The sequence below is a fragment of the Urocitellus parryii genome, chromosome 9 (assembly GCF_045843805.1).
Source record: "Urocitellus parryii isolate mUroPar1 chromosome 9, mUroPar1.hap1, whole genome shotgun sequence".
In the NCBI taxonomy this organism is placed as follows: Eukaryota; Metazoa; Chordata; class Mammalia; order Rodentia; family Sciuridae; genus Urocitellus; species Urocitellus parryii.
Genome location: NC_135539.1, coordinates 110633533 through 110657166, shown reverse-complemented (window position 1 = coordinate 110657166; position 23634 = coordinate 110633533). Strand labels below are relative to the sequence as shown.

The following is a 23634-nucleotide window of genomic DNA, read 5'->3' as shown; positions in this document are numbered from 1 at the left end:
ATACAGAAAGATAGGAAAATTAATGAGACATGTTCATATTAATGTCACACATCACATTATCTGCTAATCATTTTCTATATGTTTCTTTATACAAACGCATATATTTTGATTTATTAAATAGAGCTCTATGTAGCGACCACTACGGAGGGAATAAACATATTCCCTCTGTATTTTATAGAGCAGAACCTACTTCTTTAAATAAATTGGAGTAAAGTACATGATATATCAATTTTCATCTCCTCTAGGGAAGAAAAGCAATTTTTTTCTTCACTGGAAAGGTGCTAAATGATTATGGTGGAGCACCGTCAAGACTGCTCAAAAGAATTATCTAGAAAAAAAAAATGAAACTCCAGATATTTTCTAAGTTCTGTCTCAAAAACCCACTTTGTAACATGTTCTGAATAAAAGAAAAAATTCAAATTAAATAATAATTATTATAAATGTAACTAGTTTACTAGGATACCCTAGGTTAACTTTAAAAAGCACGACTTTTAAGAATTTATGAGTCAGCGGGTACTAAGTTACACTTGGGAAGAGTAAACTCTGGTTTTCTATTTCACATCAGGGTGACTGCAGATCTAAAAAGCTAGAAGAGGGCTGCCTTGTGGCTCAGTGGTAGAGCACTTGCCTAGCACGTGCAAGGCCCTGGATTCGATTCTCAGCACCACATAGAAATAAATAAATAAAGGTATTGTGTCCAACTAAAAAATAAATATTAAAAAAAAAGCTAGAAGAAAAGATTTTGAATGTTTTCACTACAAAGAAATGATAAATGTTTAAGAAGACATGTATGTTTACTTTGATTTGAATATTATACAGGATGTACACGTATCCAAATATCACATGGTACCTCATAAATGTGCAGTTTTTGTGTGTCAGTTGCTTTGAAAAGAACTTTATCAAATCGATAATCATGCATTGAGGGCTGGGGTTGTGGCTCAGCCGTAGAGCACTTGCCTAGCACTTGCAAGGCCCTAGGTTCCATCCTCAGCACCACATAAAAATAAATGAATAAAATAAAGGTAATGTGTCCAACTACAACTAAAAAATAAATGTTTAAAAAAAATAATCATGAACATCTTAAAATCAGTATCCCTATACTTTCAGCCATTCTACATCTTTATAGATCAGAAACTTGTTATGATATTATTTGCCATAATAATGATCTCTAGAAACTATCAGAATATTTGTGAATATTGAGTAATATCTTTGAATCTAGCTATCACTAATTTCTGGGTAATTAATTTTGTGTTTTAATTGCTGCTTTAAATTTCTATTTTACCACATTTACTTTGACACCAATATAGGGATTAAGGGAGACACCAACTTGAATTTCAACTTAAAATATTGCAAGTTTGGAAAAAACCCAGCATAAGCAAAGTCCACTGACTATATATATATATATATATATATATATATATATATATATATATATCTGTGTATGTGTATGTATATGTTTGTGTGTGTATATATATATATATATGTGTGTATATATATATATAGTATAACTATCTATATTGACTACATACAACTTATACCATACACAAAGGGTAATTGCCTTATTATTTAGGAAGTTCTTAAAAATTAAAAATGGCAACCAACTCTCCCCACTAAAAGATGGGCAAATAATATATGGCCAGGCCACCAAGGAAACAAGTGTAACTAGTCTGCAAATTTTCGAAATGATACTCAATGGTTTGCTCAGTTGGCTCTTCAGTTCTCTATTATTTCTTAGAATTTGAAGAAGTAGATTTCAAAGGAAGACTAGAAACTAAATGAGAATTAGCCTTTCTTAGAATTACTATTTTCCATCCCAAGAAAGCAATTCTGTGGAGTGGACCAGTGAGCCATGGGATTAATAAATTTTTGATGACTCTGACTTTTTAATTGCAAGAAAGCCATGAGTTTTTTTTCTATTACATCAATTATCATAGGGAATACTACATATACTATGAAAAATGCCTCATTGCCTAACTTGTATTGTTAAGTAATTCTGTTAACCTCTGGACTTACATTTTTCATCTAAAACAGCAGCTGGGCCAATTAATCTACAAAGCTATTAATGTCTGACATTCTTTGTTTTGTTTACTTAAAAAAATAGAATAAATATGAGATGTAATGTAATTTAAATCTATGACATTTGAATAAAATTTTCACCATTAAAATGAGAAAAGAATAAAAGATTTGTCTTTGCAAATCTACTTATGGAGTATAATTTGTAGTATACTTGTCTTTTCTAAGGCCTGCAAAAGTTAAAGTAGACTGAAGTGAATGTGTGTTCCTTCTGAGAAATGCTGTTCTTTCTGTACTTGATTGCTTACAGAATTCCCATGAGGGAATGGCCTACCACACTCACACTCTTTCCGGTAAGAGAGAAGAAAATCAGACACAATTGCATATGAAGGTCAGCCGACTGGCAGGTGCCTGCCGAGTGCAAATAGAGCCTGATGAACCTTACCCCAACTTCCAAAAAGCATAGTGTAGATAAACTAATTTAAGAGGCAAAGAATCATCTCATATCTTATATTTTAAAAAAGAGGTTGGCAAACATTTAATGACATCCCTCTGTCATCACTCTGTCTGCTCACCCTTCTGAAAGGATATCTGTACATAGTCCTTAACCTTATCTATTCCTCTGCCGACCCCTACATCTTCCATTCTCTCCTTTCCTCGTGTCTTTGACAGTTTGACAAAATCTTTAGGGGGAGCTGGAGGAACCACTCATGTTTAATCTCCTACTTCCTAATTGGAAGCTTTGACTCTTGACATCTATCCCTGTCAGAGCCTCAGGAAGTTCACTCTCCTTTTGAACTCAGTTACTGAAACAACCCCAAGGCAAGGCTAAGGCATGGATAGTAACTCTACTTTACAGGTAAACTTGCAATGCCTGATTTAGGAAAGTTTATTTTGTGTGCAGTTTATTACCTCACTCCATTTAGAGACAAATCCCACTTTATTTTCTAGTGTCTAAAATATTAAAAATCAAAATCTCTCAGAACTTCCCCAGCATTTGGTCAACTAATTCTAGTGGAAAACTGGCAAAGATGTATTAAATGCATTTGACAGCAAGACGCCTTTATTTCCTACAGTATTTACCAAGTATTCATTGAACACCTACTATGAATCTTGGCACTGGAGATGTTACAAGAAAACTTTATCCCTGACTCTTGGAAATTGTCCAGAAAGATAGGAAACAAGGCCCCAGACTTTTCAAATGGAAGCTCAGTTGGGTCAAATCAAAATAAGCTTTTTAAAAAATTGGTGTGGAAGTCTTCAAGTATATTAAGAAAGGCCTGAAGAACCCCAGGGATAGAACTTTTACTGACTGAAACAAAGTTTCAATAAAACTATAATCCTTGAATATTGCACCTGAAACTAGAATAACAAACACTAGCTAAATTGTTTCTCCTATATTTTTAATTTGTTCATAAAAAAAAGAAATCTTACTTCCAAGCCTGGAAATAAATAGGTAATTTTTAATATTTATTGTTGCAGACAATAATAAATTTTCTGTTTTCACAAACAAGTTCTGACATTGAGCCACAGAACATTACTGTCATATAGCTCACAACTGTAAATATTAACAGAAGTAACAAGTCCTGCCTCATTGAGTTTCCTATTCACTGTCTCCTTAATTATACCTCCTTTAATTGCCACCAAGAAATGTCTGGATTTTATATTCCAAAATATTCAGGCATTTATTTTATATAATACCTCCAGACTTAGTGTCTTGTGTGATTTTAAAAGTTTTGTTATTCTGGCAAGAAAAGAAAATTCCATGGCTTGGTGAATCCAGAGGGTTCTCAGGACATCTCAGATATAGAACTGTATTAAATATACCTCAGCTCTTGTTATTCCAGAGGACCATTTGAGGTTTGTACCGTGAGCTTTTTTTTTCTTCACCGGTTGTCACCTCAAACCTGTGCCATACAGGTTTTACCCCCACCATTCTATGCATAAAACTGTCCTTGACACATCTTGACACATAGGATACAGGTTGGATTTTTTTTTCTTTAGTCAGCCTTAGTAACAAACGGAGGGACCCTGTCTCAAATAAATTTTTTAAAAGGCTAATTTATTTTTACCTTATTCCAAGTGTAATATAGGCTCAATATAGAAAAATTAGAAAGTTGAACAAAGAAAAGGAAATACCTATGATCCTTTCACCTGTATTTCTACCTTGTCTCTTCTTATGTGTATCATTATGTCATTTTTGTTTTTTATGAAAGGCATATTCTGCTTTTGTATTAACCAATACATCAATTTCTCACATTGATATTCTTTCACAATGTTTGCCACCTAGAATTTCATCACATAAAGGCACCTATTAAAAATTCTTTAATACTTTTGCTGGATACGTATGAGTTTATACTTTTCCCTAATTATAAACTGTTGTTCACAGCTCTGATGATTTCTTTGGGATAAATTCTGAGTAAGAAAGTCATGTCACCTTTAAGACTTAACAAACTGAAGTGTTAAGTGTTGATCTCCCTATGGGTTCATTCAAACTTTGTCAGTTTGAGAGGAAGAAAATTTCGTTTGTTCTTTTAATGCCACTTCTGTTAGTTTTTCTTTTACCTTTCATCCAAGTTTTCTCAGGGCCCTTCAGATCAATCTTGCTCATTCTTAATTTTCCAGCATTGTGCTAGAGATTATTTCAACAAAATTTTTTGCCCTTTATCTTCTTCTCCTAAGTAATTCCTACCCATCCCAAATCCTATCACACTCATTCCTTCCAGGAATTTTACACTTATCCTGTTCTTTCCTTTTTCATGCATGTATATTTTGTCTCCCATAAAACATTTAGTTATGTTAGCAGGCGTGGGGGCACACTCCTGTAATCCCAGCAGCTCCGAAGGCTGAGACAGGAGGATGACAAGTTTAAAACCAGCCTCAGGAATTTAGCAAGGCCCTAAGCAATTCAGTGAGACCCTGTCTCTAAGTTAAAACAAAACAAAACAAATCAAGAAAGGTCGGGTGGGGAGTCTAGGGATGTGGCTCAGTGGTTAACCGCCCCTGGGTTCAATCCCTGGTACCAATAACAACAAAAAAATAATTTAGTTGTTCTAGGACAAGGGTCCCTTAGAGTCCCGATATGCTCATAACAAAGAGATGCTTAATATTTTACTTTCCCCTGGGTTTTCTCAAGGAAAGAGGAGGAAGAACGAATTACCTTAGGGATTGAGGGTGCCGGGGGTCAAACCTGTGAGATTTTGGAGAATGAAGAGAAGGCCCTGAGGGAATTTAGCAGCAGGCATTTAAGCAAGGAAGACTGGAAGTATTGTTCCTAATAATGCCTGATTAGTGCCAGACACAGAGTAAGGGCCCAGGCAGTGCAGCAGCCTAAGGAGCAGCAGGATAAGTCCCAAGGGGTGCTGGCCCCACAGTGACGCGCCGCCAGAGCTCTGGATTTCTATTTGTAGGTCGCTGTGTTTTGTTCTTCAGGCCTGAGTGGCCGGAAATGATGACAAAGCCAGCAGTTAGTTCCCTTTCCACCCTTCCACCATGAGGTGGTAAACAGTTTACGAAAGCGGCGGTGAGCCAACCCTTTCCTGCCAGCCAGCGCCTGGAGAGTGGGCTGCAGAGGACGCAGCCAGGGCGCGGTGAGGCTCTGGTGGAGCTGAGTGCAGCTGATAACCCGGGTATCGGTCCAGCCGGGAGCACCCCGGGTCCCCTGGAGGCCCTGGAGCAAAGCGCGCCGAGACCCCGCCCTGATGTCGCCGGATAGGCGCAGTGGCTCCGCCTCCAGTCACTTCCGACAGGGGCGCTGGCCCAGCCACGCCCACTTGTCTGGCGGCCCTGCACACTTTGTGAATTTGGGGATTGTTGCGTATGACAACCGGGCTCAAAAGGGACTCCCCTGCTTGGCTGGCACTGTTTTCCTGTTCATCTTCTGAAAGGTGATGGTGTCTTCCGCGCCCTGCACGGCGCTTCCCCGCCGCGGAAAGAGTTCCTTTACTTTACAGCGGTGCCTACTAGGGATCTTTCTAGCGACTTTGGCATTCCTGCTGTTTACACTCTCTGGTAAGAGCCTGAAGAGGTTGCGCACCTTGACAAAGAGGCTGGAGCTTGGTTTGGGGGCCGCGGGTCTGGGTGGACCTGCGGTTGACCCAGGTTGGGGTAGAGGATGCGGCCAGGGTTTTCCTAGGGGTGGTGCGTTAGGCGCTTCCAGGAAGCGCACTCGGGCTGGGCACTGTGGCGACCCTGCTGCGCAAGAAGTGAAGCCCTGCTCGGGCGGCTGGAGCGGTGCCTGAGCGGCGGAGGTTCGCCCAGGGTCTAGCTGTGGCCCTAGCAAACACTCGCCGCGTTTCCGGGGTTGAGCCAATTCTGGATGGGGAGCGCACATGGGAGCTCCAGGTGAGGTGTCTAGAATGCTCAGGTGCAAGGAGGTGTGGCTAGGGTCCGTGCTGTGCGGGGGTGGTTAGAGTTTGCCCGGTGTTCCCTGCACAGGTTAGTGCCTTGGAGAAAGGGGCTGCTCTTTTGGGTCTCGCTGTAACCGCAGTAAGAGTTGCAGGGCGTCTGCGGTGCCAAAAGGAGCTGAGCTGTGGGACACCTGGCAGGAGACCTAGCGGAGCATTGTTCAGTGTGCTATGCAAAAGTGGCCTGCTCTGCAGTGCCAAGGTAAGCTCACTGTTTGGCTCTGGGGAGGGTAGGTTGCCCTGCTTTTGCCGGGTGAGAGCAATTTCTCAGTGTCTGAGTTTAGAGAGGGCTGGGAAGGGCGCACCATGTGAAGCTTTTTTGTTGCCCTACACAGAATTGGTCTTGGTGTACAAGTGGATGGTTTTTTTTTTTTTTTTTTAATTTCAATTTCTTTTTCTTTTTTAGTTGTAGATGGACAAATACTCTTGTTTATTTACTTACTTATTTACTTAATGTGGTGCTGAGGATCGAACCCAGTGCTGTTAAGGGGAGACACCTCAGAAAGCACTCAAGTCGGAATTTAAATTTAAATTAAATTTAAAAAGAGAGCTATATTTACCTGGCCAGGGACTGTCACCTACTGCAGAGACTCAGGCTCTGTGGGAGGACAGTCCCTGGCCAGGTAAATAAAGCTCTCTTCCTTTGATTTAAAATTCGGACTTACAGTGCTTTTTGAAGTGTCTCCCCATAACATTTGGTGCTCTGGCCGGGAAAAGAAGAGATATTTATTTCTTGGCCCATAAATGGGACAAGGCTCAGAAACACCCAGGAGACCCAGTGGGCTGGAGACAACCTGGGGAAGGCCTCTGAGGAGAAGTCCTCAGCCCATGGTCCTCTCCTCATCGGCTCCTGCCAAACCTGCAGACTGCCTATTTGAGAGCACTTAGTTCTCCAGGGAAAGGTAAGCTTGAAACTTAAAACTTGGTTTGTGGGGATCCACAGTCCGGGGACATCAGGGAAGGCTGGTCGCAGCACATACTTCCCGGTCCAGGGCAGTGTCCATCCAGATGTCCCTCACTGGCCCATCTGGAGTTAAAAACCCTATCTAGGGGCTGGGATTGTGGCTCCGAAATAGGGTGCTCTTGCCTAGCAGGGCAGGACCAGGGTTTGATCCTCAGCACCACATAAAAATAAAGGCATTGTGTTGTGTCCATCTACACCTAAAAAATAAATATTTTTTTTTAAAAAACCCTATCTAAATCTCTGGTCAGTTAGGTTTGTTTATGGTGCCTTGTCTGTTGTATGTCTCACTGTTGGTCTCAGTCTCATTATGAGTCAAAGTCAGTCCACTTCATTTTGTACACCCTTAAATGTTTTTTTTTTCTCTTACTTTAAAGAGTTTTCTGAGAAGAGGAAGCATTACATGATGTTTTAACACTAGTTTGTTGTGGTGTGAACTGATAAATACAATCAATAAGAGTGTAAGTAATAGGTTATAGATTAGTAAAAAAAATACAGATTATAGGTATAAGATTTTGATAAGTGAGATAAGACAATTATAAAGCAAGAACTGGCATAGGCAGCCCTAAGACTCCATTTTGCTGCCTTCTGTAAAAACTGTTACAAGAGCTGTTTCTGAGAAACTGAAATGAAAGCTGTTTTCTTATTTTAAAAAAATTGTCTTTCTGTACTTTGTACCCTACAAATTGTACCCTACTCAGGATGCAGCGGTGGTCATGGTGAGCTACATACTGGGTTTGAAAGCCCTTGTGGGTCTACATGACTTTGAAGTCGATTCTCACCCTGCTGACCCCCGCCCAAATTCAATTATGTGACTGTTTAGCACCTGCTTGAACCCAGGACTGTGGTCAACTGAACTGCAAAGATAATGCTATTTTAGCTTCTGTTCATCACATGCTTGCTGGCTGGTCCTGCCTAGGGCCCACAGGTCCCACTTATCAATATTTTAATTTCTATGACTGGCTAGCTTACATGACGATAAGCAAGTCACTGAGTTGTGGTTTTTGTGCTTCTACATATCTTTGGATGGACCAGGAAGCTGCTGTCCTCCCACAGAGCTTGAGTCTCTGTGGTGAGTGACAGTCCCTGGCCAGGTAAATAAAGCTCTCTTTTGATTTAAAATTTGGACTTAGAGTGCTTTCTGAGGTGTCTCCCCATAACAGTGCCTCACACAACCCCAGCCCCAGATGTTTTGGTTTTTGTCTATGGAGTTATTTTCCTGTTCCCAACCAATACGGATAGTATTAGATATTATAACCTAATTTTTTGGGGGGATGGGGTGATTGTTTCCCTTATAGGGTCATAGTTCAGAGGAGCAGTCTACAAACATCACTAGCCAAACCTAGTGGGAAATTAGTATCCTCACCAACAGCTCAGTAACTAAAGATGAAGGCCCATTCCGCTGTTTGTTGTGCCTTTCATTGAATAGAATACTTTTTTCAAAATATATGCTTGCCAGATGCAGTGACACACTCATATAATCCCCGCCGCTGGCAAGATTGAGGCAAGAGGATCACTAATTCAAGGCCATCCTCAGTAGTTTAGTGAGGGAAGCCTAAGCAATTTAGGAAGGTCCTGTCTCAAAGAATTCAAAAAAGGCTGGGGGTGTGGCTCCATGGTTAAGCATCCCTAGATTCAATCCCTGTATATATAGAGAGAGGGGTGGGGCAGAGAGTTATATGATTATTGTATAAAGTTTACACAAAATTAACCATTTTTTGTATCTCCTGTTTTTTAATACACTTTGTGTGTTTCTATACCCATGTTCTATGTAGGATCCTATTACATATACAGCTTGTATATTGCATTTCTTTACTTAGCAGCATTCATTGAACAATGTTTGACTTCTAGGTTGGTTCCAAGTCCTGTGCTGGTCCTGAGGTCATACTGGTAGGCAATAATAGGCCATGCCTATTGTCATGGTCCTTCTTTCATTAATTGTTTACACATATATAAGTGCACAAAGCAGGGACTTTATTTTACTGTTATATCCCCAGTGACAAACACATAGTAGGCAATCTATAAATATCTGCTAAGATGTATTGGAAGTAACAGACATTAACCAATGAATAATACTAATGCATAGATTACAAACCAACTGGAGTGCTCTAGAGGAAAGGAGCATGCTTCCCTGCATTTAACAAGTGACTAGAGGGAAGGTGACATTTCTGCTCATCAAATAGGCCGAAGGTCTTCACTGTATAATCTAAGGCTGTGTCTTATCCTGCAAACTCAGCTGGACTGTTAACACCCCTCAGAGAGACCTTCCCTGACTACCGTGTTTCTGGTACACACACACCAGCGCAAATGCCTCCTAAATTGTAATCACCCTTCTAAAATTTTCTATTCTCTCCCCCCCACCATTAGAAGGCAGAGAGATGTTATCTGTCTTATAACATTTTTTTTGTTCCAAATGGCCAATTTTTTGATTCAGTATCAATATTCATGAAATACTAAAAAAAAAAAAAAAAACAAAAAAAAAAACCCTAAGCTTCCTATTTGGTGAGGATTTAAGTGCACAAGAAAAATTCCTCCTGCCTGCAGGAGAAAAGTTCTTTAAAGAACCATGGGTGGGCTGGTCTTTCTGTGGAGCTAGGACAGGGGCAGCTGAGGGTCAGAAAGGACCTGCCTTCCCCTATATATAGGCTCTCCAGGGCTCCTAGTACTCCAATCTTGCTTCTTATTGATCACTAAAAAGTTCATTTCAAAAGGGAGAGAGGCGAATCAAGCATAGTGATGTTAGAACACAAAAGGAATTATTTTTTTAAGAATACACTTTTTAAAATAGGCTTTAAATTCGAAGTTTAAGAAAATGATGGAAGCTATTTGAAATACAGGAAAATGAATAAGTAAAATGAATAGAGTGTAACAGGAAAGGTAACAACACTGAAACTTGGAAAACCAAGGTTAAGTGTATGGTTGCCAGGTAAAGTCAAGACTGATGAACAGAGAGCTCACTGCTGGGCAGGGAGAAGAAGTGGGTAAAATGAGTTATCATTTAGGGAGCAGCTCACTCTTTCATGAGGAGAAACATTTATAATTAGATAGTGGTGTGCATGGGAGTCCTAACACCTCAAAGGTGGCTGTCAAATGGGAGAGATTGCAGAAGGGAGCATTTGTGCAATTTCAGAAAGAAAAAAAAAATTGGGGGACCAGTCTCCTTCCTCCAGAAGTGAAGCTGCTTTTTCAGAGAAAACCCACAATCTCCTGTGATGCATGGTCTCATCTGCCTATTTTAGGCATTTTTCTTCTTTCCAATTAAAGAAGCCAAGAGCAATAGTATTTGTCTGGCAGTTTCTTGGTTTTCCTACCCTGCATGCTACAGTGCTAAAGGAGCAGCGTTCATCTGGTCATCAGCTAGGAGATGGGGCAGAAAACTGGGAGACAGACAACAAAAGAAATGGCCAATTCTCTGTTCTCCAGTGCATAAAACTTTAACATGATTATTTTCAATAATAAATGTGTTCCAGCATATTCTTGATCATTGTTTTGTGTCTGGTAGCAGTGCTACTATGACTAACCTTTTTTTTTTTTTTTAACTGCTACTTTGAAGGACATGTGCTAGATGTTGTGACCCTATGGATGAATATAGGTATTCATGCTGTTACAAGAGCATGTTACCTGAGAGAGATCCATATACAGGAGAGTCCAGAGGAAGGCAGCCAGTTACTACTTCCCAGGAGGAGACAGAAAAAGTTTCCTAGAGGAAGCCATGGGTGACTTAAAGTCTAGAAAGATAAGAGTTGAACAGGAGTTGTGGCCAACCTAGGAGGAAGGATGTCTGGAGCCAAGGTGCAGAAGCAAAGGTGTTCAGATGTGATGCAGCTGGACTGCCAAGCTGCTCAATGTTGGGCAAAGGAGGCAAGATAAAGGGAGAAATCTGGAAAACAGGGTATCTGTGAGAGGCAACAGGCTAATTAGGAATAAATCATCACCACTGCAAATTCAGACTCTGGTGTGATTACCTGTCCATTTAGGACAATGTGAGCTCTTTTATTCAACTTAGAACAACATGAATCTAAACTAGGGTTGCATTAATTTCCCCAGGCACAGTAGAAGGTAATTTCTTGAGCACTATATTATAGATAGTGTTAAGATGGTGTCAGCGTGTGGGGGTTCCAGATGGGAGATGGGAATGGGAAGCAGGTTGGTAATGGTTCATGGTGTGTTCTGGCAGTCAGCCTACCTGGATTGAATTCTGGGTCTGTCTAGGAATACTAGGAATGTATTCTTTTTTTTGAGGGGGTGGGTACTGAGGATTGAACTCATGGGTACTCAACCATTGAGCCACATCCCCAGCCCTATTTTGTATTTTATTTAGAGACAGGGTCTCACTGAGTTGCTTAGAGCCTCACAGTTGCTGAGGCTGGCTTTGAACTTGTGATCCTCCTGCCTCAGTCTTTTGAGCCACTGGGATTATAGGTGTGTGCCACCATGCCTGGCTAGGAATATATTCTTGAGCAAGTTACTTCACTTTATGATGCCTTAGTTTGCTCATCTTAAGGGGGAAATGGTATCAATCTCATAGGATGATTAGAAATATGATTAGCTAAAAAACAATGCATGACACAGGTAGTGCTTAATACTGGCCCTTTCTGAATTGTTTTATCATCATGGGTATTGTTCTAAGAAACAGGTTCTGGTGTGTTGTTATATCACTATAACTATTGAAAAAAAATGTAACTCACCATATTTGGAGTTCACCTTTGATGATGTTAAAATGCCATTTCTAATAATAGCAGTAATGGAGACTGGATCCATAATAAACTAGTACAGTATAAATTTTGACATGAAAGAAATAAACCTCTAATAAAGAGAAATGTTTATAACTAAGGAAAAAATTTTGAAGACTGGCATAAAAACAGCAAATAAAAAAAATATGATTTTCAGATTTCACCAAAGCAAATTGGCTGAAGAGTGAAGAATTTGAGTTTTGATTTAAGTGCATATAGATCTGATAGCAGTACTCATGTAGCTCTGGTACTAGGTACTAGACATGCAAAGATGAATGAGCCACCATCCTCAAAAGGGAGTAAACAACCATCTGTGAAAGGAGTAAATTGGGGCATCATAAGGGCACTTAACCCTGACTTTTATTTTTGTTTATTTGAGAGATTTTTGTTTATTTGTTTTTGGTCCTAGGGCTTCCCACATGCTAGGCAAGAGCTCTCCCACTGAGCTACATCCCAGCCCATTTTCTTTTTATTCTGAAACAGGGTCTCACTAAGTTGCTCAGGCTAGCCTGGAACTTGCTATCCTTCTGCCTCAGCCTCAAAGTCGCTGGGGATGGCAAAACGATTTTTTTGAGCAAGAAATATCAAGATGCTTCAAGGAAAAAGAATCATCTAAGATGAGGCTGGGAGGATAGGATGTGGGAGGTGGGAGAAAGGCACTCTTGCTGGTCAAAACTGAAATCAAATGATGCATGAAGACCTAAAGGGTTGGAAAACACACCTGTATAGGCCTCCAAGTAACTGATAATGGCTTGAGAGTAGTTTGCCAGGGTGAGCAGGGTTCTATAGTGAGGGACTTTAATTTGTCCCTATCTGTCTTGGAAGAATGTCGATTAATGGATCATATAAATATTACTTTGTTAGCAATGTGAAAAAAAATCAGTTCAATGAAAGGTGACAAGATAGGTAAAGAGAAACTCTTGCAGCCATTCAGATGAGAAATCCTGGGAGCTTGAATAAGAAGTAAAGGAATAGAGCATTTCAGCTGTGGAAACAGAACTTGTTTGCTGGATATGTGAAAATATGATAAATCAAAAGTGACCACACTCAAGCTTTGCTGTGTTAGATGCAATGGTGTGACTCATTTCAAGAGGACCCGTGTGGGGGAGGCAATGAATATATAGGCTTGGCAGCTAGAGACCAAGGATAGAATCAGGGGCCTGGAAGGCTGTTGGTTATCACCAGTAATGAAGTCAGGAGAGGGGTCCTGCAGAATGAAGAAACAGGAGATCCTCAAACAGCAGAGGAAAAACTGAAACTCAGGGTGGTGTATTCTCTAGGAAGCCAAGGAGGGGTACGTAGCCGGGGAGGAAGAGAAGAGAGAAGAGAGAGACCGATCATTCTAGAGCAGAAGACAGGGCTGAAGTCATGGGGGGACCCAAATCTCTAGTATCATCCAAAGGGTAATGAAACTCATGAGGAAAAGACTGTTAGTATGAACTTAATGAGGGAGAGGCCAGTTAACGACTTTGAAAGTGATTAACAGTGATTTTTGTGGGCCTAGAAATGAGTGGGAAATGAGGAATAAAATTTAGAACAGAAGATATAGAAGTCACAGCCTGCATTTTGAGGAAGCAAAGACAGTTTAAAAACTGCTTGTGAGAACAGTAGGAGAAGACACAGATGGTCAGGTTTCATTGCAGTTCCATTTGTGGTGAGATACCAGGAAATTCTGGTGGTATCTGGGTGGTGGTGTGAACGTTCGCATACGTCAGAGTTCATTTTTGCAAGCATGTATAAGTGTGGAGAAGGTGAACAGTTCAGTGGATCTAGTATAGAGAACTAATTCACTTTATACTGAAACTCACCTGGGATAGCCTATCATATTATATAATGGCATCTATTACAGTTCAGCATTGCCACTTAAATTTAATAACATTGTAAACTATCTAGGAAAAAATTAATCAAGATACTGTAGCTGGGAATGGTTAGCTTGAAAATCTCAATAGGAAAAAATATTAATGTTCTGAGCAAGAGAACAAATTCAATTAAACAATAGTGTGGTATTAGACTTAATTATTACAGTGTATAAAGCTTGGAATGTACTGGTTACCAAACTAAAAATTTTGATTCTGCACACTGTTGAAAGCATATCTTTCTTTTTTTTAAGAGAAAGAGAGAGAGAGAGAGAGAGAGAGAGAGAGAGAGAGAGAGAGAGAGAGAGGGAGGAGAGAGAGAGACAGAGAGAGAAAATTTTTTCATACTTATTTTTCAGTTTTCGGTGGACACAACATCTTTATTTTATGTGGTGCTGAGGATCAAACCCAGCGCCCCGCGCATGCCAGGCGAGCGCGTTACCGCTTGAACCTCATCCTCAGCCCAAGCATATCTTTCTTGATGCATGTTAGGGAGAAGGAAACTTCATGACAGTTGAATAGACTAGACCATCTAATTGACATATCTTATAAAGCACCACATTGAAAGTCAAGTTAAGAATCCTCTGTTTTTAAACCAGTTACTAAAATTGAATGCATAAAGCAAAGGATACTTGTATAATTTTGTAAATGGCATGCTGTTACTTGATTTCTGTCCTGGTGGTTCTAAATTCTAAAATGGTGTTAATCATCTGTATCTAGGACAGAATCAGGGAGTGTTTCTAGCCCCGCCCCTTTTCTCCTATTGTAAAATGAAAATTTGTGGCTCCGGATATTCAGTAAATTTACTATTAGTAATAAAATTCAACTCTCTCTTGTGTCTTTTTAAATGATGCTTTTCATTACTAAGATTTTTTGGTTTGCTTTTTGCTATTGTTTTAGGCAGTTGATGGAGGAATGTTCAGATATTAAAACCAGGGTGGTGGCCCCTAGGTGGATTGCAGAACACAATGTAAATATTATGTTGGACTAGGTGTATATAGAGAGAATTTTAGAATATGACATGAGAGGAACATTTCTATCATTTAGAATTTTCTTGACCTGTCTTTGCATCTCAAGTATGAGTGAGATCCAAGGAATAAGAAAGACAAGGCTCCTCTGGGTCAAAACAGACCTGTCTTCTTAGATCCGTAACTCACAGGAGAAGCTTTTGCATTCTTTGAACAAGTTCAGCCTCCACTTATTGTCTCCTTCATCGTATCTTTTGTAACTGTTGCTAGGTTTATAAATGCTCAGATAGGTCAAGGAAGATGAATAGGTGGAGTGTCTGTGTTCAAAGCAAAAGACAAAAAGGAAAGTAGAATGTTCTAGAAGGACAGCAGTGTTCTCTCCTTGTGAGATGGGTAGGATACACAGCACCACAGCTACCTCGGGCTCCCAAGGGAGTGTGTGGTGCAGTGATTGATGAAGGAAGATTTAATAGTGTTCAGTACTCAAGAGAGCAAGACGGGAGCAGTTTATGAAATGCCACCCAAAGTGGTAACCTTTTATCTTTACATGGCATTTGTTTACCTATTAGAAGTTCATGAAGCACATGGAGTGAAGTTATATATTTTGAAATACTTTGGTCCTATTTATGTTGAACTATGAAAATCTACAATGCTTATTTAATAATCACCTCTTACCACAGCATTTCTTGAGCCCACACTGGGGACAGAGTATAGCAGGAAAAGAAGACATGGTTCCTGACCTCTGGAGACATGCCTTCTAAGGAAAGATCGAGCCTGAAATGACAAGCTGTCATAAATTACTGTTTCAGATTATGGAAGCGTAATCTAAGCAGAGTGCTGTGCACTAGAGATGACTTCTTAGGGGAAAGGTTAATTTTGAAATGAGTTTGCAAGAAAATGGGGAAAGAAACACACACACACACACACACACACACACACACACACATCTTTTTTTTTAAGACCAAAAACATTGATAGTATCTCTTCAGTGTGAGGTTGAGTACAAATTTGGTTTATTCTGAAGTAAGCCAAAAGCTAATTGAATGTTATGCAAAATAAGGGGCATCTTCCATGAGCAGCACTTCTTGAGTAAAGCATTCAACAGTCATTTGGAATCTTTCCAAGGACCTTTCCATTTTCTGTGTGCTCCTTGTTGCCAAACCACAGTCTCTGGCTGGTGAAAGTTGAATTGCTGCTTCATCTTCATGTTCTTCTTCCATTATCCCTAGAGGCCTGTGTACTGCCACCACCATTTCAAGCTTTGGAGCTCGTTGGCAAACCTAAACCCTATTATGAGGTTGGAGAAGAAGTAACTTATAGGTGTAAAAAAGGATATGACCAAGTATTGGGGTTTCTCACAATTGCTACTTGTGAGCCAAATCATACCTGGGTGCCTATTTCAGATGATGCCTGTATGAGTAAGTAAATACAACCTTATCTTTTTGCTTGCTCTAGAGATTTCCCCACATTTTAGGGAGCATATGCCACGATTGCAATGATGATTTTCTCACATGAAACAAGACGTTGAATTAAGTGTGGTTTTGCAGGATTTGAGAAATTTTTAGGGAGTCTTTTTCTTGGTTGCCTGTGTAACTGTGAATCTTACATTGCCCTTGTGATACAGTAGTTAAAGAAAATAATATTCCATAAATTCAAAGAGCAAAGCTGAGTTTTGACTTTGATTCAAGTATGTTTTGAAACTGAATTTTAAAATTTCACCATTATTTTCTTTTAGAAAGAAGATGTCCATATTTAGGTGCTCCTAAATTTGGCAAAGCCGATTACCCAAATGGAACTCACCAGTGGGGTGCTCAAGTTCATTTTTCTTGTTCTAGTGGGTAAGTTGCTCCTTACAGGAAATAAGGTCAATGTTACGGGTGCTTTTTGTTTTTCTTCTCTTCTTAAGCATTCACATAAACTTTGTTTAATTTTGCTTTCTGGGTGAAGTTCTACTTCTAGCCAAACAGTCCTTGGGTACTTTATTAGAGACAGGAAATATGTGTAATAAATAAAATGAAGTTGAAGGAAAACAAAGCTGTATACTATTTGCCATACTTAATAGTAAGTCTATATAAATGTGAGGAATAGCATGCTCACAGTGGCATGGTTCTTCACAACTAAGTGCTTGAAAAAGCTGAAGTAGCGCTCCCAGAAATGGGAGGTAGATTAGCCAACCAAAGACATTCCTCTGTTCAGAGATCTTTGTAAGGTGTTAATCAGATCAAAATTGACCTGGTCAAGATGGTTCGGATGGAAAACCTTATTTTTGAGACTGCTACAAAGAACTGAAGTATCCCAGCAGCTGGAGCTGGAACTCAGTGGTAGAGCACTTGCCTAGCATGCATGAGGCACTGGGTTCGATCCTCAGCACCACATACAAATAAATAAAATAAAGGCACTATGTCCATCCACACTAACACACACACACACACACACATACACACACACATATATATTTTTTTTTAAAAAAGTAAGAATTAAAGCATCTCAGAAGGAGACACTGGCCACTCAATAATAGCCTTTTTTCTTAAGGCTCTTTCTAGTGATGTAAGTTGGGGATATTGGGCATTTATGAAAAAATGTGCATTTAGAGATTCAGTGTAATACACTACATTTATTAAAAATAAGTAATTCTTGTGGGGAAAGTGAGCTATGACTATCAACGAGCAGTTTCGCTATTTTTTAAATTTGATCAATAAAAATATTGGCCTATTCAGTTGATAGTTACGTTTAGTGAGCTTGCTCCGCACTTTTGAGAAAACTGAAGCACAGGCCCTAACCAATGAAGTCGTATTCTTATAAAGAAGCACAATATATAAAGTTATGAAAGCAAAATAGTAAATGAGCAGTACCATGTAAGTAGAGTAATGCATAATGACAGTGAGAATCCAGGAGGAAGAGAGATGCCTGTGAATCTCAATCATCAGAGAAGATTTCATTGAGTAGGAGTCTTCTAGAGCTATTCCTAGAAATACATTCTGATCTGAATATTAATAACAGCTAACACTCAGCTAGCACTTACTGTGTGCCAGGTACTAACTCATCTGATTCTTTAAGCAAAACCTTTGGGGCGTGTACTTGGATGCTCTTTTAACTAATGAGGAAACTGAACAAGAGAAACTATAAGTGGCTTGCCCAAAGCTCAAGTGGCTGGTCAGCCATGGAGCAGGGACGGAAACCCAGGTGGTTCAGTTCTAGGAAGGCTCTTTTCCTTGAGCACTGGCCTCACTAAGCAGAATGTGTGAGTAAAGGCATAAGAATCAATGTGTAATGTGACCACACCGAGAGATTCACAACAACAGATTTATTTAGATGATGTTGCTGTTGGACAATGCGTGTTCGCGGGGAGAAACTCTTCATTTGGTTAAATTGCAGATTTATTTAGCACTTTGGTGTATCTTTCCCTCATACTACTTCAGTGTAAGAAAACAACTATCTAGAAGTTGCCTTCATTATTATGTGCATCTTGTTGACTGCCAAAGAAAACATTAACTTTTTCTTTTCTCATTTAGTTATTACATAATTGGTAAAGCAATCATAAATTGTGTGCTTAAGGGAGAAAACCCACACTGGGATGGTAAAGTCCCACAATGTGAAAGTAAGTAAAAAATTTTTTTTTAAATTTAGATTGGCAATTCTCAAACATTTTGGTCTTGGACACATTTATGCCTTTAGATGAATGTGTAGCCCAAAGAGATTTTCTTGATGTGGGATATACATCCTATTAATATTGATCATGATGGAATGAAAATGGAGAAGCTTTAAAAATTCTTATTTACTAACCCATTTTAAGGACAATAAACTTGATACATGTAACATTTTTAGTGAAAATTTTCCAAAACAAAAGAATAGTAGAATAGTGACATTGCTTTGCATTTTTACAAGTCTCTTCCTTTATCTGGCTTAAAGGAAGACATTTGGAGTTGGTCTGTCGTGTTACCAAGCTTCATAGCCTCTGCAAAAAAACTACTGTGAGGAGGAGAGTGAAAAACTGAAAATGTGTGGGTATTATTGCAAACCACCAATTTAGAGAATGAACATGTTTATAAAGCATTTCTCAATTAGCCCTCAGTTTTATTTTTATTTTCTCAACACATTGTCGGCCTCTCTTAAGATGACTAGGACAAAACTTAGTGTGGCCTTGCAAATATTTGTAGTATTCTGTAACTTAAAATGAGTTTTGTTCTGGAAGTTCTTTCTATGTTAATGGCTTGAACCTGGGATAACGCATCTTCTCAAAGAAACCCTCTTCTAGATGAATATTCAATTCACAACTAGCTTTATAGAAATCCTATACTGGGGGGAGAAAAAGAAATTCCATGTTGATGAATTTATTGAAGGTAATTCATAGAGCTTTACTAATGTTGTCTTAATTTTTCAATTTTCCTTTTACCTTTCATTTCTTCTTCTTCTTTTTTTAACCCCCTTTATGAAGAGATTTTGTGTGAACCACCTCCAAAAATCAAAGATGGGAAATACTCCTTTAGTGACATAGAAGTATTTGAGTATATGGAAGCAGTAACTTACAGTTGTAATAAAAAACCTGCAGGAGAAGAACTTTCACTTGTGGGAGAAAAAGAGCTTTACTGTGCTGGCAACGGAGTATGGAGTAGCAGTCCTCCTCAGTGTAAAGGTAATGATCTATCCTGCTTCATTGTCATTCCTGTAGAAATATTTTATAAATAGTTTTAACTACATATAACAAAACAGGCACATGCGTGCCTTCCTCTAGAAAAATTGGTTTCTAATTTAATGTAGGTCAGGTGGAGCCTAAAAAATAACTCTAGATCTAGAGATTCCTATCCCTTATCCCAGCATATTCTTTCACTCCGTTTTATACATTGTGAATGACTCTGTGTGTGTCTGTGAGTGTGTGCGCACTTCCGTGTATGTGTGTATGAATTAGTATGTTTTTGTTTGAAAGAACAAAAAATTTCAACAAACTGAACACAAGAAAATAAGAAAGTGTTACACTGCAAGAAATTTAAGAGTTCTGGCTACCGGTAATGGCAGTACAAAGAAGACTGTAATGGAGTAACCCTCTCACAGATAAGAATGATAAACTCTGGGGGCTGGGATTGTGGCTCAGTGGTAGAGCGCTCGCCTCACATGTGAGAGACCCTGGGTTCGATCCTCAGCACATAAAATAAATAAAGAAAATAAAGATATTGTGTCCATGTATAATTAAAATTTTTTTAAAAAAAGAATGATAAACTCTGGACAAAATGTATTTTTAAAAATCTTCAAATATTCCAAGTCACTGGAAAGTGACTATAAGCATGGAGACATTGGGGGGGATTCGCCCTTTAAAAGACAGGAACCACTGGCTATCAGCAGCAAAATATGTACTCTTTTCAAGTGCACATACAACATCTCTAAGATAGAACACAGTGTAGGCAATAAGACAATTTTTAGCAAATATCAAAAAAACTGACATCATTCAACTCTGATCACAATGGAATGAAAGTAGAAATCAGTAACAAAGACATCAAGGAAATGCCCAAATAATTGAAAATGTTGCAAGACACTTCTAAAAACTTAGGAGTAAAAGAAGTCAGGAGGAAAATTAGAAAGTGTTTTGGATTGAATAAAATGAAAACATAGCATATGAGAATAGCAAAATTTGTGAGATTTGGCTAAAGCACTGCTTAGAAGGAAATTTATAGCATGAAATCCTTCTGTTAGAAAAAAAAAAAAAAGCCCCAAATCAGTCATCTAGCCTGTAATCCCAGCTACTCAGGAGGTAGGAGGATCCCAAGTTTGAGGCCAGTCAGCAACTGAGCAAGACCTTGTCTCAAAATGAAAAATAAAAAAGGGCCAAAGATGTGGCTTAGCAGTAAGGTGCCCTGTGTTCAATTCCCAGTAGCAAAAAAAAAAAAAAAAAAAAAAAAAAAACCACTCAAATTACTGATATCAAGAATGAAAAAAGGAATATCATTAAATATCCTGCAGGTATAAGGGAACATTACACTGTCTCTTTTCAAACTTTATGCCCTTAAATGTAATATCTTAAATCAGCAAATATTTTGAAAGATATGAAATACCAAAACTCACCCTAAAATGGACATAAACCTGAATCGTCCGTCATATCTCTATTAAAGGAATACAATTTATAAAGTTAATGGCCTTTCCATAAAGAGAACTGCTTCACTGCAGAATTCTACCAAACATTTAAGGGACATATAACTGACACTACATAAGATTTGCAAGAACATACGAGAGACGGAAGCACTTCTCAATCCATTTTATGAGGACAGCACTGCTCTGATACCAAAACTGGACAAAGATATTACTAGAAAAGTATAAACAATTTTCTTAATTAATATAAAGCTAAAAATCCTCCACAAAATATTAGCAAATGAAATCCTATGATATGTAAAAGGAAAAGTATATCATAACCAAGTAAGATTTTATTTCATGGATGCAAGGTTCATTTGGTATAAAAATTAATGAGTGTAATTTGCCATTATCAGTAAACTCAAAAGAAGAAAAAAGTCATATCTTCTTAGATGCCAAAAAAATTGTTTGACCAAATCCATCAATTTTTCATGATAAAACTTCTCTGCAAATTAGGAATAGAAGATAATTGTCTCTTTTCAAAAGATAAGAGGCATCTATAAAATCCCCATGACTAATATTATACTCAATGGTAAAAGAGTCTTTTTTTTTTCTAATTAAGGAAGGAACTAATTAAGGCGGAAGCAAAGCAGAAAATGTTCGCTCTCATCAATCTATTCAGCATTGTGCTGGAGCTCCTATGTAGTACAATAAGGCAAGAGAAATAGACATGCATATTGAAAAGGCAGAAGTAAAGTTGCCCATATTCACAATGAGATACCATCAAACACCTATTAGAATGGTTGAATTTAAACACACACACACACATACACACACACACACACACACACCTGACAATACCAGGTGTTGGCAAAGATATGGTGCAGTTGGAAATCTCATATGTTGTTGGTAAGAATGCAAAGAAAAACCACCACTTTAGAACACATTTGGTAATTTTTTATAAACATTCAACTCAGCTACCCACCTGACCTGGAAAACTGCTCATCCAGAAACTTATGTGAAGATTTTCATAGCAGCCTTATTCAAAATCATCCCAAACTGGAAACAACCCACATATTCTTCACCCAGTGCATCAGTGGACGTCTTGTGCTAAATTGAAGCAATGGAGTAATAAATATCCAGATATAAAAAGGAGTGAATTCCTGATTTGGCAACAACATAAATGGATCCCAGTGCATCATGCTGAATGAAATAAGCCATCATCAAAAGGCTGTGATTCCATTTACCTGACATTCTAAAAAATTACTTTGGGGTTAGAAAACAAATCAATGTTTGGTTGCTTTTGAGAAATGAAGAGAAAGGATGAACCACAAATGGATATGGGGAATTTTTTCTGTGTTCTTATTAAAGGGGTATTATGCACTTACCGCATTTGTTAAAACCTATAGAGCTGTACACTTGACAGAGTGGATTTTACTGTATGTAAAGTATTTCCAATACAATAACTAAAAAAAAAAAAAAAAACATTAGGTATGATTGAGCACAACAAATGAAGAGATCACTGAACCCAAACACAGGTCAGTAGAAATCCAACATGATTTGAAAAGAAAATCTTAAAGAGAGAGAGCCTTGCCGACCTGTGGGAGAGCATCAAGCAGTCAAACATACATGTAGTTGGAGTCTCAGAAAAAGAAACAAATGAACAGTGTAGAAAATTATTTGAATAAATGCAGAGAAACAACCCACATATCCTTCACCCAGTGCATAAGTGGACATCTTGTGCTAAATCAAAGCAATGGAGTAATAAATACACAGATATAAAAAGGAGTGAATTCCTGATTTGGCAACAACATAAATGGATCCCAGTGCATATTTTATACAAATTTGATTCAGAGCAACCACCTCAGGTTGAGGAAGCACAGTGAATCTTGAGCAGGATGGATAAACCATTAAAATTTACCAAATAAATAAATAAACCACAAAAAAGCAAAAATGCCAGTAGTTTGGTAGTTTGATGAAAGAAAAAAAATCAGCCAGATAGAGGAGGAGGAGAACAATAACAAAAAACTATTGTGGAAGGGTGGGAACAAGTAAGAATGACGACTGACTTCTCTTAAAACTATTGATGCTGAAAGACAGTGGTGTCTGTTGGGTACTAAGAAAAATGAAACACTTAACCTTGCATTCTTTATCAAGGGAAGTCTTTCAAAACTGAAGGTGGAATAAGTGAAAACATTTTAAGATAAACCAAAGCTGAGACAATCTGTCACTAGATAACCTAAACTACAAGAATTGTTGAAGTTTTTCAGGCAAATGGAAAAGGTACCAGGTAGAAGTTCAGATCCATAGCCTTTTCTAGCTTAAATAGGGATTACATGACTGGGCCCCCATCTGTTGGTCATATTTATTCTTACAGAATACTCTCTCGCACTCTGTGCTCAGTACAGCTACTTTTTTCCTCCAAATTCTCACAAATAATCAATAAACCCCAAAATCCATGTACTGGGATTTAATGGCTACATTTTACTTCTTAAGCAATACAGTAGAATGGTCAATGCCAAAGTCCACCCATATGGAGGTTAAGTATTGATCTTAACTTTTATTTGGGGCCTGTGTGCTCGTGTATTGATTCACAACATGAAGTATGTTTGTTCATCTCTGGGTTGGAGTCAAAAAAGAT

At 38.5% G+C, this 23634-nt stretch overlaps 2 protein-coding genes across 3 annotated transcripts in view; both read left to right on the top strand.

The window, feature by feature from the left end:
• Positions 1-5728, top strand: part of Cr1 (complement C3b/C4b receptor 1 (Knops blood group)) — a 68090-nt gene extending 62362 nt beyond the window's left edge. The window contains exon 22 of the mRNA XM_077802939.1: positions 5560-5728. Coding sequence (XP_077659065.1) covers positions 5560-5728 — 169 coding nt within the window. The remainder of the gene's footprint in view (positions 1-5559) is intronic.
• Cd46 (CD46 molecule) overlaps positions 5484-23634 on the top strand; it is a 35112-nt gene continuing 16961 nt past the window's right edge. For both annotated transcript variants that reach the window (XM_026387520.2, XM_026387521.2), the window contains exons 1-5: positions 5484-6024; positions 16166-16354; positions 16672-16774; positions 18449-18534; positions 19372-19569. In XM_026387520.2, coding sequence (XP_026243305.1) covers positions 5904-6024; positions 16166-16354; positions 16672-16774; positions 18449-18534; positions 19372-19569 — 697 coding nt within the window. In that variant the 5' untranslated portion in view covers positions 5484-5903. The remainder of the gene's footprint in view (positions 6025-16165; positions 16355-16671; positions 16775-18448; positions 18535-19371; positions 19570-23634) is intronic.